At 40.2% G+C, this 15747-nt stretch overlaps 2 protein-coding genes across 6 annotated transcripts in view; one reads left to right on the top strand and one right to left on the bottom strand.

Moving 5' to 3' along the window:
* The window catches only part of zbtb10 (zinc finger and BTB domain containing 10), a 20375-nt gene extending 15768 nt beyond the window's left edge, over positions 1–4607 (bottom strand). The window contains exon 1 of one of the 2 annotated variants that reach the window (XM_032534891.1): positions 3636–4607. In XM_032534891.1, coding sequence (XP_032390782.1) covers positions 3636–4310 — 675 coding nt within the window. In that variant the 5' untranslated portion in view covers positions 4311–4607. The remainder of the gene's footprint in view (positions 1–3635) is intronic. The other variant, XM_032534890.1, reaches the window with a different exon arrangement.
* Positions 1–15747, top strand: part of tpd52 (tumor protein D52) — a 25062-nt gene that overhangs the window by 59 nt on the left and 9256 nt on the right. For 2 of the 4 annotated variants that reach the window (XM_032534892.1, XM_032534893.1), the window contains exon 2: positions 15121–15591. In XM_032534892.1, coding sequence (XP_032390783.1) covers positions 15468–15591 — 124 coding nt within the window. In that variant the 5' untranslated portion in view covers positions 15121–15467. Of the gene's footprint in view, positions 1–6305; positions 6486–14931; positions 15592–15747 lie in introns of those variants that run through there. The other 2 variants (XM_032534895.1, XM_032534894.1) reach the window with 2 other exon arrangements.

The following is a 15747-nucleotide window of genomic DNA, read 5'->3' as shown; positions in this document are numbered from 1 at the left end:
GTGTGTGTGTGTGTGTGTGTGTGTGTGTGTGTGTGTGTGTGTGTGTGTGTACTTATTGTAGTCAGACTAGGACAGTCTGGTACTGGATAAGTTGCTCTATACTGGCCTCAGCAGCAGCATCATCATCATCATCATCATCATCATCATCCTTTCTCCAGATGTGCCACGTTTGAGCTTAGAGAAGCAGCAGACCAACCCTGCACAGCAGATGCTGGAGGCAAAACCAGCCTGAGCCAAGAGAGAATGTGGGGACAATATCAACCTCCCCAAGTTGTGACGTGGCTAGGTTTTTATTTGAGCCAGAGATGGCAGGGGTGGAAGAATTAGACTGCAAGAGAATCCAAGAGGGTGCTGGGAAAAAAAGATCCTTTGATCTAGGTCTAACATGGAAGCTTTAAAATCTACAGTGCATTGCCAGTAACAACTGATTTACAGGTGGATTAAACAAACCAAGATGGTCATAAATCCACGCTTATTTAAGCACCGGCCTCAGTATTACACAACTCTATTAGATTATGGGATACAGCACTGTCCCGATGCAACATAATGACCCACTGTAGCCAGTTTTTGTTTACCTTTTATGCATAAGTTTGCCCCCATCCCAACTCATCTACCCCCACCCACCATAAATCCAGTCCCATGACCAGCCCAGCCCTGAGGCCATCTTCACCGGTCCTTTCCTAACTCCTTACATCTACTGTATACTTCCCTCAACCCCTCCTCCTCACCAAACCTGTCTGTCCCCAGATGCTAGAACAATACTGCAGTGTGCGTTTGGCCCAAGGTGTGGGAGTGCTGCAACGAGTGTCTCCCGGCCTTCTAACAATGCCCTGACAGAGGAGGCAGAGATGGGGGGGCGAGAAAACGAGGGGAGGGCAGAGTCACTGACATATTCAACAAGAAGTATTCTCCCTCTGGCTCAACCCCAACCCATTTCCCTGACCTGTGGCCCCCAATAAACCACCCATCTATTTGGCAGACACCAGACCGCAAAGGGTGGGTCCCCTTTCCAATTTGGGGAGAGTCACTCTCAACAATGACTGTGGTGTTTCCCTCAACTAAAATGAGGAGGTGGAATGACTTGCATAGGTCCCGCATATCTGAAATCCTCCCCTGGAAAATACATTTTAATTTATAGGGTCCAGTTCCAAAACAGACCATGAAACAGAGTTTGTAGCTATTGCTCGTCCCTAGCTGCGCTTTAACATGTACAGTGTAATAAAAATATAGCTTTCAGTATTAGTTATATGAAACATAGTTGTAGAATAGAATCACTGTATGTGATAACATATGATTAGTCCTACAACTACCAATGTGGGTTTGACACCAAACCTTTAACCAATTTGTGGACAAAGGAAAAAACTGTTACCAGAGAAGAAAATGGACTTGTATTCATATAGGTCCTAGATATGTGATCTCATATTTAATCTAACAATGGCCTACTTTTGCCTCATGTTAACCTTTTACCAGAGAGCATAGGGAACAATCAGAGCACAAGACAGCGTCTAGAGAATTAAGGACAACAGCCCCCTTCTCCAAGGAGACCCACATTTACCACAGCTGCACTGGTGTGCTAGGGCTAATCGAGTTAGCTTTAACGAATGCAGCAGAGGCCTGACTAACGTCAGGAATGGGTGAATAGAACAAGACGTTGCCTCATAACACCATAATTCCCCTTTAATGTACTGCTTCACAATGCCACCTTGCTTAACATTCACTGCGGCTCATTATTTCAACAGTATTGTATATCTGAAGAGCATTACAGATTTATTCAAAAGGCAGTCATAAGAAAAAAACTTTTCTGAGGAACATCAAAACCACAAAAAACAATTCAATAAGATATGAATTGAATCATATCTAATAATGCAGCACTGGGACCTATCGTCCCAGCTCTATTCTGCATGTGGAAATGGCCTGGATAACCTCTCAGTACAGTGTCTGGGGTCCCTGTTGCTAAGGAAAAGCCACACCAAGCCCCTAATCCACCCTTACTGCCCTCATTACCAATTAGAGATGTGTACAAGAGTGGATCACTTTAAGTCATTCTGATTAGTGATTGCATGTGCAAAGGAAGTAACTAAATGTAGTAGTGCAATCCTCTTCGCTTACAAATTAGAGTCAAATAGTAGCCCGGTCTTAATTCCTCTGACAGCCCAGACCACTGTCAGAAAAGGAGGTTGGGTGTGGAAATGTACAAGGAAGAGAAAGCAACATTACATTTTTTTTTCCAGAATAGGATTGATGAGAGAAATGCCCTTTGACACTAGATTGTTCGGGTAAATATGCACTCCCTGTTTTTATGAGGTCTCTGAAGAAGTATTGTAGAAATGTTGTCTACACTGCAATAAAAATAATGAACCAATAAAAAAAAAAACTTGTGCATGTCAATGAAGACATACTTCACTAAAGTGGCTTGGTTGTTTTGGATTATAAGCATTCAATATACGGATAATATCACCAACTGTATACCTACCTTGAGCTTAGGCTAACCCTATGGTCAATATATGGCAATCACATTAAGAGATGCAACTTTCCAATATGGTTTCAGTGTTGTGTATACAGAATGAGGCCTTAAATCATAAAATATATGCCCCTATGGTATAACATTAGCGCCCATTAATCCAGAAATATGTTCATGACAGAGTCAGGTGATGTCCTGTCTTTCTATTTACTGACGTCTATTTCACTCATTCAAATGGGCCAGGCAAGCTGTCAGGCTTTAAGCAACGTTATTTACTCTCCTCCTCTTGTCCAGCCCTGCAAGTGACACCATTTATGGATTTTGGGGGGTCATTCTAACACAATGCCTCTAATTTAGCTCCCCAAAGGGAGGAGGTGGTGGAGGAGGGAAAAAAAATGCGCCAGAGGTCACCCGGGACTGCGAGCCAGCAGAACTGCATGATGAGAGAAAGGAGGAGGGGGGTTGGGTAGGGGTGCGGTTCCCCAAAGGCAGCTAGGGTCGAGCCCTTGCCATTGTGTGACCTCTAGCAAGCTAGCAATCAAGACCGCCGCTGATGCCAAAAAGAGGGGTTGCTGTACAGTGTGCATAAAAAAGTATTCTACAACACTAACATTGTCCATTAGTTAATACTTTATAAGCAGTTCAAAATTATTAAAAGTTATTCGTAACATACAATGAATAATTCAATCTGAAAGGAACACGCTCCGATGTGATAGTAGCTAGCAGGTGTCATACTGGAGCAGGTCTGTGCTTGTAACTTAACTGATGAGTGGGCAGATACACATTTCGGACGTTAACTGAATCGGAGAGATTTGTGTCACTCGTGAAAAGTGGTACAGTGTGTTTTGCTATTCAGTTCTAGTTAGTCGACACTAGCCTCGCTAGGGGCTTTCCACCACCGTCACTGCCCATCTACCTCCGGCTAAAGCAGAGCTACAAGCGGCTGGTTGGCTAGGCTAGTTGTTAGCTCAGGTTAGCAGGCTGGTTCTAGCTAATCAGCCTGGAGAAGGGATTGTGAAGCTTAGCTAGGTAATATCCTATTTTCACCGTCGTTATATTTTATAAGTTGTAGAAACTGCCGTTGTTAATGACAAACAAGACAGACGACAAATGTGTGACAGCATTTCATGTTACGTCGGTAACGAAGCGAAATCTTTATGGACGTTAAGGTTACCTGTTTGGTGGGGTCATTTCTCCCGTGCTCAGAAGACAGGTGATGTCTCAGCAGTAAGGCCCGTTTGTAGCTGCGACTGCCTTTGACAAGCTCGTCGCTGTTTTTAGTGGCAATGTTGTGACACCAAGAACAGGACATAAGTCCCGTCTCCTGGCAAAATTTTAGCCATGGAAATTCTTGCAACCACGAAGCATGGAATAATGAGTGTTTCTGAAGCAACGTCTGCGGTCTCATCACTACTCCAGATTTCCTGGATCCAGTCTCGCCCCCAGTCGAACCGCTTCCCGTCTCCCGGCAGACAGCGTTGCTGGGACCGTTCCCCTCTGTCAAGCTATTCCCCTCCCTGGACCCGTCCTCCCCTTCCACCGAGCCGACACCATCGTCGCCGTCGCCAGCTGCCCAGCTGCCCTCTTCCGGGTCCTCTTCTTCCTCCGCCTCGGGTTCCGTGCTATCGCTGACAGACCCAGCGCTCTCCACTCTCTTCTGCGATGATCCTTTAGCTCCCAGATCCCCGTCCTCCTCTTGATCCGGCCTGTTCCCGTTAAAATGTCGGTCTTGACAGGCCGGGGCCTCCCAGCTGTTACAGTTCCCCCCAACGATACCACTGGAACCCGATAACCCAGCTAATCCACCTCCTCGGAAAGCCAGCGACCTGCGGTTTCTCTCACCGGACATTTTTCTTAATATATATTATTATCTTCACTTTCTCAACAGTATCCCTCTCCGACTAAATAATATATTTGAACGATGTATTTCCCGAAAGAGATGGACCGTCGTCGTTCCTTTTCTCCGCTTTGGCCGTCCCGGTGAGAGTATGTAGGTTATGCGGAAATAAATAAAGGTTTTAAACGCATAATGAATTTCAGGGTTCTCGCTGCGTCCGCGCAGGCCCCGCAGAGGTCGAATGGCAACGACTTTCCTCCCCACAATGCACCTCGAGCAGAGAAAGGGGGGTTGGAGAGGGAGGGGGCGGCTTTTAAAGGAAGATGGGGATCTGTTGATCAGCAAGGGGTCTTTTGTGTTTGAAGGCTGCACCCATTTTCCGCATGCTTTTCATTTTTTGACTTTGCTTGTCTTCTCAGCCCATATGCTGACTTGGTGTCCCACTTTAGCCCTTTGCTAAACGGGGTTACCATAATATTCCTATCATATTTCTATAACAACTTGTAGTCTGTCTAGGCCTACTTTTTTAATGTTTATTTTATTTACGAAATATATAAATATGAAGCATAAAGATATATAAAGTAGCTTGTATATAAATAAATATAGATGTATGTAATGTGATATTTAATAAAATCAAAAAATGCTTATTATTGTTACATTACATTAATATTAACACTCAATGCAAACCTTTCTGTCCAATGCATACAAGCGTGATATAGAGTGTATGTCACCACGATATCATAGTTTGTATTTGCTGTTTCTATTTATTATCCTAGGATATATGTGTTTAATTATGAATAAATACAGTTGTACAATAATAATACAACTTGTGTGGCAGTTATAAAGTCATGTGATTTGTGATCATGTAGATGTAAAATTGGCATCTTTCAGAAATCAGTGAGATGTTATAGTCCAGAGTAAAGTATTCTTACATATTAACATCTGTCTCAAGTTTCTGTTCCTTGTCGTCAAAATCAGGTCCAGCAGGTGGCACTCTTTCATGTGAACGCCTCTCTTTTTTATGAGTGTATGTGATGCTTGACATAGTTGGGTGTATAGTTTCAGTGCTGTCCAATTAGGGGCTTTGCACACAGTGTGTGAACAAGAGTGGGATTTAACCCAGGATTTGATTACAATAAGATGGGGGTTGTATTGCATTATAATAGTCATGTTTGTAAATGAGAATTGGTTCTCAAACAGTTTACCTGGATAAATAAAGGTTAAAAAAATAAAAAATAAATAATAGTTAAATTCCCGAGGTGGTAATAAGGCATATCTCTGTGTACAATTACTGTATCTATTTCTTGCTCCAGCTAACACAAGCATTTGATATCAACTTGACATAAACACCTGAATTCATTTGACAAATTTAATTTCCCTGCACTGAATAGGACTGTGTCAAACCGTTCTCTCAGGTATGAAATAAATGCGTAAGGTATCAGTAATGGATTTTCTGCCACTGGTATGCCTTCAGTATAGGTAATAAATTGTGGTTCCTACGGGATGGTTATGCCACCACAGTGCAGGAATAAAACCTGATGGTCCAGTTCAGTATGACCTCTCTAAATTATTGCCTTCAAGTTCCAATGTTTCCAAGACATTTCAAAAAATGATAAATAGAAACAGACTTGCATAAAATTTGGCACGCCACAAATGTCTCTGTCTCTCCAAAAAGCAGGTTTGTATGGGATTAGTGATCTCCACAGCCCTAGGGAGTAGTATGCAAGAGACGTTTCTATGTATGACGTGAACTAAGACTATACTTTGACAAGGATTTCTGTATTATTTTCAAAAACAGCCTACCTCTTTGTTGTTTTACATATGTAGAACTTGGAGGAAGTGTTAAGTATTTCACTACCATTTTATATACAACTATGTATAACAGAAGTATGACAGATATGCATGTTTAAAATTGTGGTGTAGTCAAAAGAACAATCAGATAATGACGTGCCGTCATGCAGTTCAGCCTTGTTGATTGTGTCACTTGATCCACGTGCTTGCCTCTGTTTACACTGCTGCGTGATGACGTCACAGTGGACCCCACCCCGCACGTCGAGCTTCCTGGCAGCAACATGAGAGAACAGGACGATCTGCAGCAGCCAAGCGAACAACCTGCAGACTCTGAACATTAACTACCAGAAACAACAAAGCTCAGCACTAACGTTACAATGGAGGATGCAGAGAAAGGTAATTCATTTGCTGACATATCTCTCGGTGACTATATAGTTACCTAAAAACTACTTTTGTCTCACATTAAAGTTAGCAAACTAGCTAACTTTGCGCAGTAACTGAAGTCCTTTGAGAACATATGCTACTGTTTAAACTCAAATGAAGTGCATTTTTGTGAAATAAATAACAATTATTTAAATAAAATAAATATGTCGGATACATCAAGAGTGCCAGTAATATCAAGGAAGTAGAATGTTACACAACATGCATTAGACGTTGAGCGAACTTACTTCAGTAAAATATAAACGAGGAAGTCCATTAAAGTAAACAATATTTGGGCCAAACGTTTGACAGGCACTGAAAGGTCAATTTAGTGTAGATTTGATAAAATTCAACAATTTGATGAGGTGGTATTGGGCTTGTAATTAGTTATGGTGAAAAATAAATGTTCTGTATATATTTACAAATAGGTTACACCCTTTGGACAGTTTATTACATGTTTTCTAGCAGCACATACCTATCAGTATATGTTGAAAGAATGTGAGGTTGGTTAGTTAAGTCAAACAGGCACACGTGTGGAACAAGTATTTAGAAATAGCTAAAGAGAGGAGGTGAGTGGTTAAACCACAGGTATGCTGTGAATGCATTCTACCGTTCCTGACTTGTTTCTACTCCTACACCTACCTGAACATTTTCCATCCATTCCTGCTAGTCAGCCATCAGCTCTCTCAAACCTCGACACCACTTTCCCTCCCATCTTCCAGTTGTGTACATGTACTTGCCTATTGTGATAGCTGCTTATCATCTGTTTTGCTGCAATTCAAGAACATTAGAAATTTGCAGAAATAACGCTTGTATGTAAGACTCAGTTTAGTTGATAAAAAAACACTTGTTTCTTGTATTTTAATTGCACACAACATGACCTTGTAGTTATTGTGGAAAGAAGCAAGTGACAGAGGTTTATTTGTTTACCTCAGGGGGATGCCTGGTAAACAAGGCACAGACCTTACCTCATTTCCTGCCAGCATAAACCCCCTGCAGAAATGTCATTTCCTGATGTCTGCATGCTGTATTTTGTGTTTTTTGGCCTCAAGGTGAAACAAACTGTATACTTTATGGAAAGGTGCAGCATATTTTATATATTGACAGATATAACCTGATGCTAGTCGATAATGTGTGCTTATTAAATTCAGACAGATTGCAATATATGTTAGCCAGACTGTCTTGTCCGTGTCTGTCATCTCAATGTATTTTTAATTGTCTCTACTTGTCTGGCTGCTTGTCTCGTGACCATTGTTCCTCTTATGTGGCGTAGGTCTTCTGTGCTTTACAATATCTCCAGGTTTTCTATTAAAACATCACTTTTTTTTTCTGCTGTGTGTGCAGTTGATGTACCAGCAGTTCAGGCAGCAAACATCTTGTTTTTTTTGTGGCCTTGAAAACACTGATAGAACAGAAATGGCTTCTGTTATGTAGCAGAAGTACATCTTCATCCTTCCTAGTGTGTCCCGAATATCATCATAGGAACTGATTAGTTCTCTTTTTATTTAGTCACACTCTCATGGCAACGGAAGGTAAAGTTTCTTCAATAGTCACGTTTTTGTGCAAGTCTCTATGGTTACTGTATCCCGGCACCGTCTGTATCTGCATCCTTGTTAAGGGTTTTCCTTGTCACTGTCACCTGTTGGATTTCAGCCGGCTCAGTCAACAGTATTTGAGACTAAAAGGCACTTTGAAGCATATCGTATCATTACAGATCTCCCCTTTTGATTTAGTTGAATCAGCTTCTTCCACAATCAGTGTGCTATTTCAGGTAAAACATTACAAATAACAGGGTGAGAAGGAGCTAGGTTAGCAGTTTTTAGAAGGAGGGAGGTCAGTGTGCACAGTGAGTGTTCTGACTGGTGCTTTTCAAAGGGTCTGTAATGGGAGTGGAGTCTGCTTTCCTCTGCTTGTGTGTACATAAATGACTTTGTTGAATGGATTTTCCCATAGTAACTTCAGATCACATGGGTCCTTTTTTTGCTTGAGTTGGAATTTATTTGCTTCAGTAGTTCTAGCCTTATAGTACATTGTCTGGAATTTGAGGTTGTCTTTAGGGACTACTAGAGATGTTCCGATACCAGTATCACCTTCGATACTGCCTAATACATTGGTATTGGGAAATAATGGAGTTTATGCACTGATCTCATACAACGTAATGAAGAAAAAGAATGAAAATCTATGTTAAAGTAGTTTATTTATGCTCTTTTTTGGTTATAACTGGACGAAAAAAGAAAGTTCTGTGGCATTCATTGTTTGTGTAAGTTCATGTTTCACAAGGACACAAGGACCACAAAGATAGGAATCATATCATATCCATACAGGGATAGTAGTGTACAGCTGTTAAAACATAATTAAATACATGACACCCCGGTATTCGATCAGTACTCAGAATCGACTTATACGGAAGTTCAGGTATCAGAATCGGTATCTGGAAGCAAAAAATGGTATCAGACCATCTCTGGCGCATAGTTTGGCCATGCAATTTATTGTGGAAAACATGATTGATTTGTTAGCATTTGTGGTATTTGAATGCATTTTTACTTACAGTGTAAATGTAAATAAATAACCTGTTTAATGTTAAGGCCCCATGCTTCATTTGCACTATTTTTCAAAAATTCGTATATGCCTAAATAATCTTTCTTTCTGGGGAATATATTCCAGTGCTATTGCAATTCCCCTTAAGGTGATAGTCCATTAAAATGCTCTTGAATACCTAATTTCATGTATCTACATAAAAAATGTGGAATTTTGTAGCTTGACAAAAAAAGTCACACATGATCTATACCTTTTGGAGGCAGTGTTTGTTTCTGGTATTTTCTGCCTCCTTGATAGAAGCTTACGGTCTTGGCTCATATCAGTATAAAAAATCAAACAGTCAGGCTTACCAATATCTTGTTTTTCAACTTCAACATCTAATGAGATGGATCATGATCAGTGGCCAACATTTCTGCCTTATTAGATTTCAGTGAGGCACAACTCTGCTTTCAGCTGGCCAGTCAGAAGAAGTCTGCCCAGATAACGGCCCCCCTAACTATCTACAGCAGCTGAGTTGTTTGTGTTAGAAATGCTTTTTGCCAGAACAAAATCATACTTTCAAAATATGTCCATGTATGTTTTTTTTTTTTTCAAAATACAAAACATACAACTCGCAACATGAACAAATCCCCACCCACCCAGACAAAAATCCAGAAAAGAGTAACAAAATAGGCAATAAACCAAAATAAACATATGTATAAATGACAACACACGTCTTTTCCCAGCACAAAGCTTTTTAGGAGCCCACCAGAAAGTTCAGGTACTTTCCCTTTTTTCTAGTATACATCCAATCTGGCAAACCGTTTATATGACACATTTCATCTCAAAGATGAAAGGGAAATCCCCCTTGTCTATTTGAAAACTTTGATCTTTAAGCTGAGTGTTTTGTGATTTAAAGTTAAAGTATGTATATCATCTGTGGTATAAAATATTCTATATAATGGGATGAATAGTTTTAAAGCTATATGCTCAGTTTACTGCAGCAATGAGTGAAGAGTAATGGAAATCACTGTGACAAGAGAAGTCGACCTTTTTATAACCCAAATATAGTCACATGCATAGCTACTTGTAAGCTATGTATCGTTTTTTGTGTAAATTATTTCATGTAGCACAAAAATTTAGTCTTTTATCGTCTTTGTTACAAAACTTTGTAACACAAAGAAGAAACTATAGAAATTGTCAACTCATATTATACAGTGGCCTTTTCATTCCTTGTCATTGTATGTATTTTGTCTGTCTTTTGGGAGAATTTTTCATGAACCTGTGAGATTTGGCAAAGCAGTTGTCTCACCTGCCTAGTAGCTGTGGCATCAGACGGAGTATCTTTTAACATAGCACCATAGAGAGAAACTTTGGGCCTCACTGTCAAATGGGGCACAGTGGGTATAAATGATCAACCCTGAACTTCACCTAAATTCATTTAGTCCTTTTCTTTTTTTAAATCCCTTTTTTTCAGCGATGCACTAGATATTGATAATTGAGGCCTACATACTGTATACTGTGCCAAAAACAGCTGCAGGCCTATCTTCTGATTCCAGAGGGACTGGAATTTCTGGCCCTATGTTCGACACCTCTGGATTGTTGTTTGTTGCACATCAGACAGTTTTCCAGTGCCTCTGTTCTTGTGAGATATTTGCTATTTCTCTCTCAGCTCAGTTGTTTATTAAAAGGAAATATTTTAAAACAAGGCAGTCAAAATCCAATAGGATAAAGGATACCAATTTTAAGACACAATTGGGTAAACTCTAACTTTTAAATTTCCTGTTTGATTAATAGTATCTGGTGGGAGTGTCTTGAACACGAGCGTGAGATGAGATAAGATGTGATTGAAACAAAGCAGGCCTTACTGTATTATAACTGCAGACATTTAATTTTTTTATATTATGGGTGTAAACTGTAGCCATGATTTGACCGTGGGTAGGGTTGGGTATCGTTTGGGTTTTTATGATTCCGATGCCAAACCGTTACTTTTAAAACGATTCCAATTCCTAAACCAATTCCGGAAAAATGACATCAAAGAAAGGCTCTTTTATAGTTTTTTTTAAGATTGAATAATAACAATATATTAACGTTTTCAGGTGCTTAAACATATAATAAGTAAATCTAAGTCACCTAACACACAACTACAATAATTTAACAGCAAAATAAATGTTGAGTTGGTATGCTAACCAGATCCCAGAGGGAAAAGATGGCATTTAAAAAGTAGCCCACATTTACGGTAGCTAGCTAACTGTAGGCTACAGAGAAAGCATGATATTTTTACATCTGTTACATTAGACAAAACCTGCCAGATCTAAGTATTATATTTTTGGTTAAATTCTTGTTTAACATGACATCATTTTTTTAAAATGATTATTTATTATTTTTAGAACAATGAGGGTCTCCATTTAAAAACGCCGAACGTCCAGTTTAACTGCCACAAGTTGTTCTTCCTGTAATCAAGATCTCATCGACAAAAAACACGCTGTATTTTTGTATTTTCATTACATTTTTAATTTATAAAAAGTTAAATGAATAATGAATTTTAATATGAAAATATTAATGATCAATTAATAGTCGATTGTTAAATCTCCCGACGATCGACTAAGAAAATTGAATCGAATGCCCATCCCTAATGTACAATATCTGTGTTACCTCTGAGGTGTAGCCACTCTTTGCTCTTCTTACTGTTTTTCCATGATACACATCATGTGAATTTTGTTGCCACTCTCTCTGCATCCCCAGTCATCTATGTCTCATGATTCTTGTTTTAAGCTAATCATGTGACAGGGTATGCCATGAATAGTAAGGTAATGGATTCCATGCAGCGCTTCATTAAGCACTTGAAAATGGTTCCTGGTTACAGTCTGGGTGGATGAGGACCATGGGTTGTTTTTGGTTTATAAATCAAATAAACAATCCAACCAAAGAAAAATCATTAAAATGTGTGATGTTTGTAGAATTTGTATTCATAATATTTAATCATCTATCCAAATCAAGCAAGCCAGTGATTGTAACATGAATCCAATTTTGCTACGACAAACGGGTGAACAGGGCTGCAGAGTGGAACATTAATAATCTAAGTGATAATTTGCAAACCAGTCTGATTTTTATTCCGTGGATCTCTCTCTCACGCACACACACGCACGAACACACACACGCACATGTCTTTTTACTGTGTAAAACAGCATTGTTGAATATGTCTATGTGAGACTCTCCGTAGCAATACTGATGAAACACTGCACTGAAGCCTGAATCGGGAGATCAAGGCACAGCACAATTACATTAGTAAGCCTTGCATTTTAGTGTTGCGTGACCCAAGTGATTGTACAGAACATCATCACTTCTGTCATTATATACAAAATGTTAACCTTTCATAGTTTTTGTTAATAGTACAAACATCTTGAGTTTAAAATTGAAAACTCCATTCTCCTCACTTTAACACAGTTGTGGAATTTGTCCCCCAGTGCTTCAATTGTTCCAAGATCCTCTCTTAAAGTGAAGTATTTCCTGGAGAAGATCACACAGTCATGCTTGTCTGGCTCTTCTTCACAGAGAAGTAGTTGACAGGAAGTCAGTATGCAGAAAAAATAAAAAACAAAAAGTTAATCTGAGATAGTTTCAAAGTTGGCTAAATGATTGTGAACATTTCGCTAATGATCCGGGGCCTCGTTTATAAACGTGTTGTACGCACAAAAGAAGACGCCGCTTATCTTAGGGCCAGTATAGATTTTTTCTTACTGCGGTTGAAAAGCAAGAAATTCCCGCTGTAGCGTGGTATAAGTTAGAGTGAGAATGGCAGGGTGTCTTAAAGGAGAATTCCGGCCATTTTTTACATTAATCTTGAACGTCATAAATATGCGTGTACTTTCGATTGAAACCCCCCCGAACTGAATCAATGCAGGCAACACTGAGTAGCTGCAGCTACGTGTATGAGCTTCCACTGAGCTAGAGTGCCTTTATGCCTCTTAACAGACATAAAATGCAATTAAAATGTCTGTGCAACATGAACAGGGCCCTTACGTGCCAAAAAGATGCGTCTTCAACTCCGACATTGTTTATTCCCCTACCCTGGTCCCTGTCTCGATCCTGCCAGTAGCTGGTAGTTTGTAGTTTGTAGCTGGTAGCTGCACTATAACTAGAACATTGAGTGAAAGTCCTTTGCTTTGTTTTTCTCTCTGCACATGATGTCGGTGTGAATGAATGTTAATTTGGGGCGTTTCACTGACTATTTAAGGGAAACTATGGGCATGAAATGAAGCTGCCACAGCTGCGCCACATTAAAAATCAACTGTGATTTATAAAGGGAAACTGGCGTAGAACGTGCGTGCGCACAGTTTAATAAATCAGAATATTGCAGTGTGTACTCGCATGTTTTGTTCGTACGCCACTTGCACTTTGCCATGCAAATTCGCCGCACAGTTTTATAAATGAGGCCACAGATGTTTGTTTTAAATTATTTATCCTTTATTAGTGCCACAAGGGGTATTTACAATAGCTTTTCTCATTAGCTTTCACATGTTTATATTAACATTGTCAAAACCATAGCTTTTCCTTTTCAGTAATGGAGCGTGATAACATTTTAGCGGATTTGCTGCCTTTTCTATCCCTACAGTTCTTTTTTAACAGTCAGTTTTCATTCCGTAGCAAACTTCTGTGTTGATTTTGGCACCTAGGTGTTTACATTAAAATGTTAGTCATGCTTCCTACTCAGAACTTGAAATAACCCTGATCAATACAGCTCCACCGTACACTCACTTTTTGACAACTTTTATGCTCACGATGAGTTTCTTCTAAACCTTATGGTTTTTACAGGGCAATGTTAAATTCTTAGTAGCATCTACATCCAATAAAATTAGCCCTGAAATTCCATCAGGCTGCTTTTCCACTTCACTGCAGCATTGAGAGTATCACCAGGTGCCTGCACAAGCTTGCTGTCTAATGACACTCCTTGAATGTCTAAATAAAATGAGGCATGACCTATTCTTGCATATTCCTCTCTTCAAGCAGCTTGAATTCCTGCCTCATATCTCTCTTTCAAAAGCTTTAGAGGGACCTGACATGAAGACTACTGAGAATTTGTGGGGATGATGTTTTATCTGGTTGAGTGATTATTTACTGTGTTGTTATGACCAAGTGAAGTGATTATGATGTTTAAGCTGCAGGAAATAGAATTCTAAAATAAACTGGAATTTGAAGTAAAGCAAGCCCTCTTCCTAGAGCTCTCCCTATCCGCTCTCTGTCTAGCCCCTCCTATCAGGCGAGCACAGGCATGCAGTGGCTTCATACAGTAACATTTACAAGTACAAATCAATAATTTTATCCGATGGCATATATGAATCACTGTTTTCTGTGTAAAGCCCTTTGAGATGACGTACCGTGATTCAAAGTTCTAGCTAACTACATTAACATGAAATTGAATTAGCTACAGCCGTATTGCTGTCTTGTTATTGTTATGGACTGTTGGAAAGGCAAAACAAACTATTTAAATCAGCTTGGTTTAGAAATTGTGATGTGGATTTTCTAACGTATTATGACATTTACGACCAACTAAGAAAATATTCAGATTCATAATGAAAAGAATGATTACGTGTAGCCCTAGTATGAACACACAAAACACACAGGGGCACATGCTCTCTTTACCGCACAGAGCACTTTTCTTCAACACAATACCAAGTGTAGCCTCTAGCATCCTCTCCACTCCATTCTAGCTGGCTCGCATTATTGCTGCTCCAAGGTGGACTGGCAACCCTGGATTAGCGCTTCGCTGTAATCTGGGACACTGCAGATTACGCTTTTCATCCAATGCTATCCCCCCCCCCACAAAACACACACACACACACACACACACACACACACACACACCATGTGACCAGCCCACACAAATAGGACCACTTTTATTATATACGTTTGACGACAGTAAGTGAGGGAAGGAATTGACAGAGAGACTTGAGGAGTATTGAAACCGGAATGTCACGCAGTATCACTGCAACACTTGAAGCAGCTAGCATCTGAAAACAACACTGATTGCTCAAATGGATGTTTGAAGGATGGATTGAGAATTGACCTTTGGGATTACGGTGGAGAGGAAGAGGGAGAGTGTGAGTGTAACGCCTGCTTGAAAGGACAGGTAACTTATTAACAGCAAGAAAGGAGCAGAGGGTATACAACGCCTTGGCCTGCTGCAGAAACAGAAAATGGAACCCTGCTTCACTGTACTCTCACTTTAACCACCTGAAAGCAGGCAGCTGTCACACATACACACACACACACACACACACATACACAGATATTGTGTCCTGCTGTCGCACACGCCAGAAGTCCAGGACGCTGTAAACAAGGAAGCACAGAGCTGACACGCGCCTGGATCACATGCCGACAATCAGCGCTCGGCTGGCTTTGCTTAGGTAGTGGTAGACTAACACGCTCCAAGCTGTAAACATGGAGCCCCTGGAGGAATACCACTCTCCGTTTGACTTTGAACAAGGAGTCAACGCCAGCTACCTTTACCTCTCCCCGGCCTACAGTGACACGCCACCCAGCTCGCCAGCTGTTAAAGCCAGAGGTAAGCGCAAGGGAGAGGCCGGGCAGAGGATGTGAGGACTGTGTGTGTTGTACATAGAAGATAACTAAGAGGAGGTCTCAGCCTACAGAAGCTGTTCACTGCCATCTTACAAAAAGCTAAATAATGTAGGTTATCAAAATAAAAGTACTATTTAAT

Source organism: Etheostoma spectabile, chromosome 14, assembly GCF_008692095.1.
Source record: "Etheostoma spectabile isolate EspeVRDwgs_2016 chromosome 14, UIUC_Espe_1.0, whole genome shotgun sequence".
Taxonomy (NCBI): Eukaryota; Metazoa; Chordata; class Actinopteri; order Perciformes; family Percidae; genus Etheostoma; species Etheostoma spectabile.
This window is presented reverse-complemented; position numbering and strand designations above follow the sequence as displayed.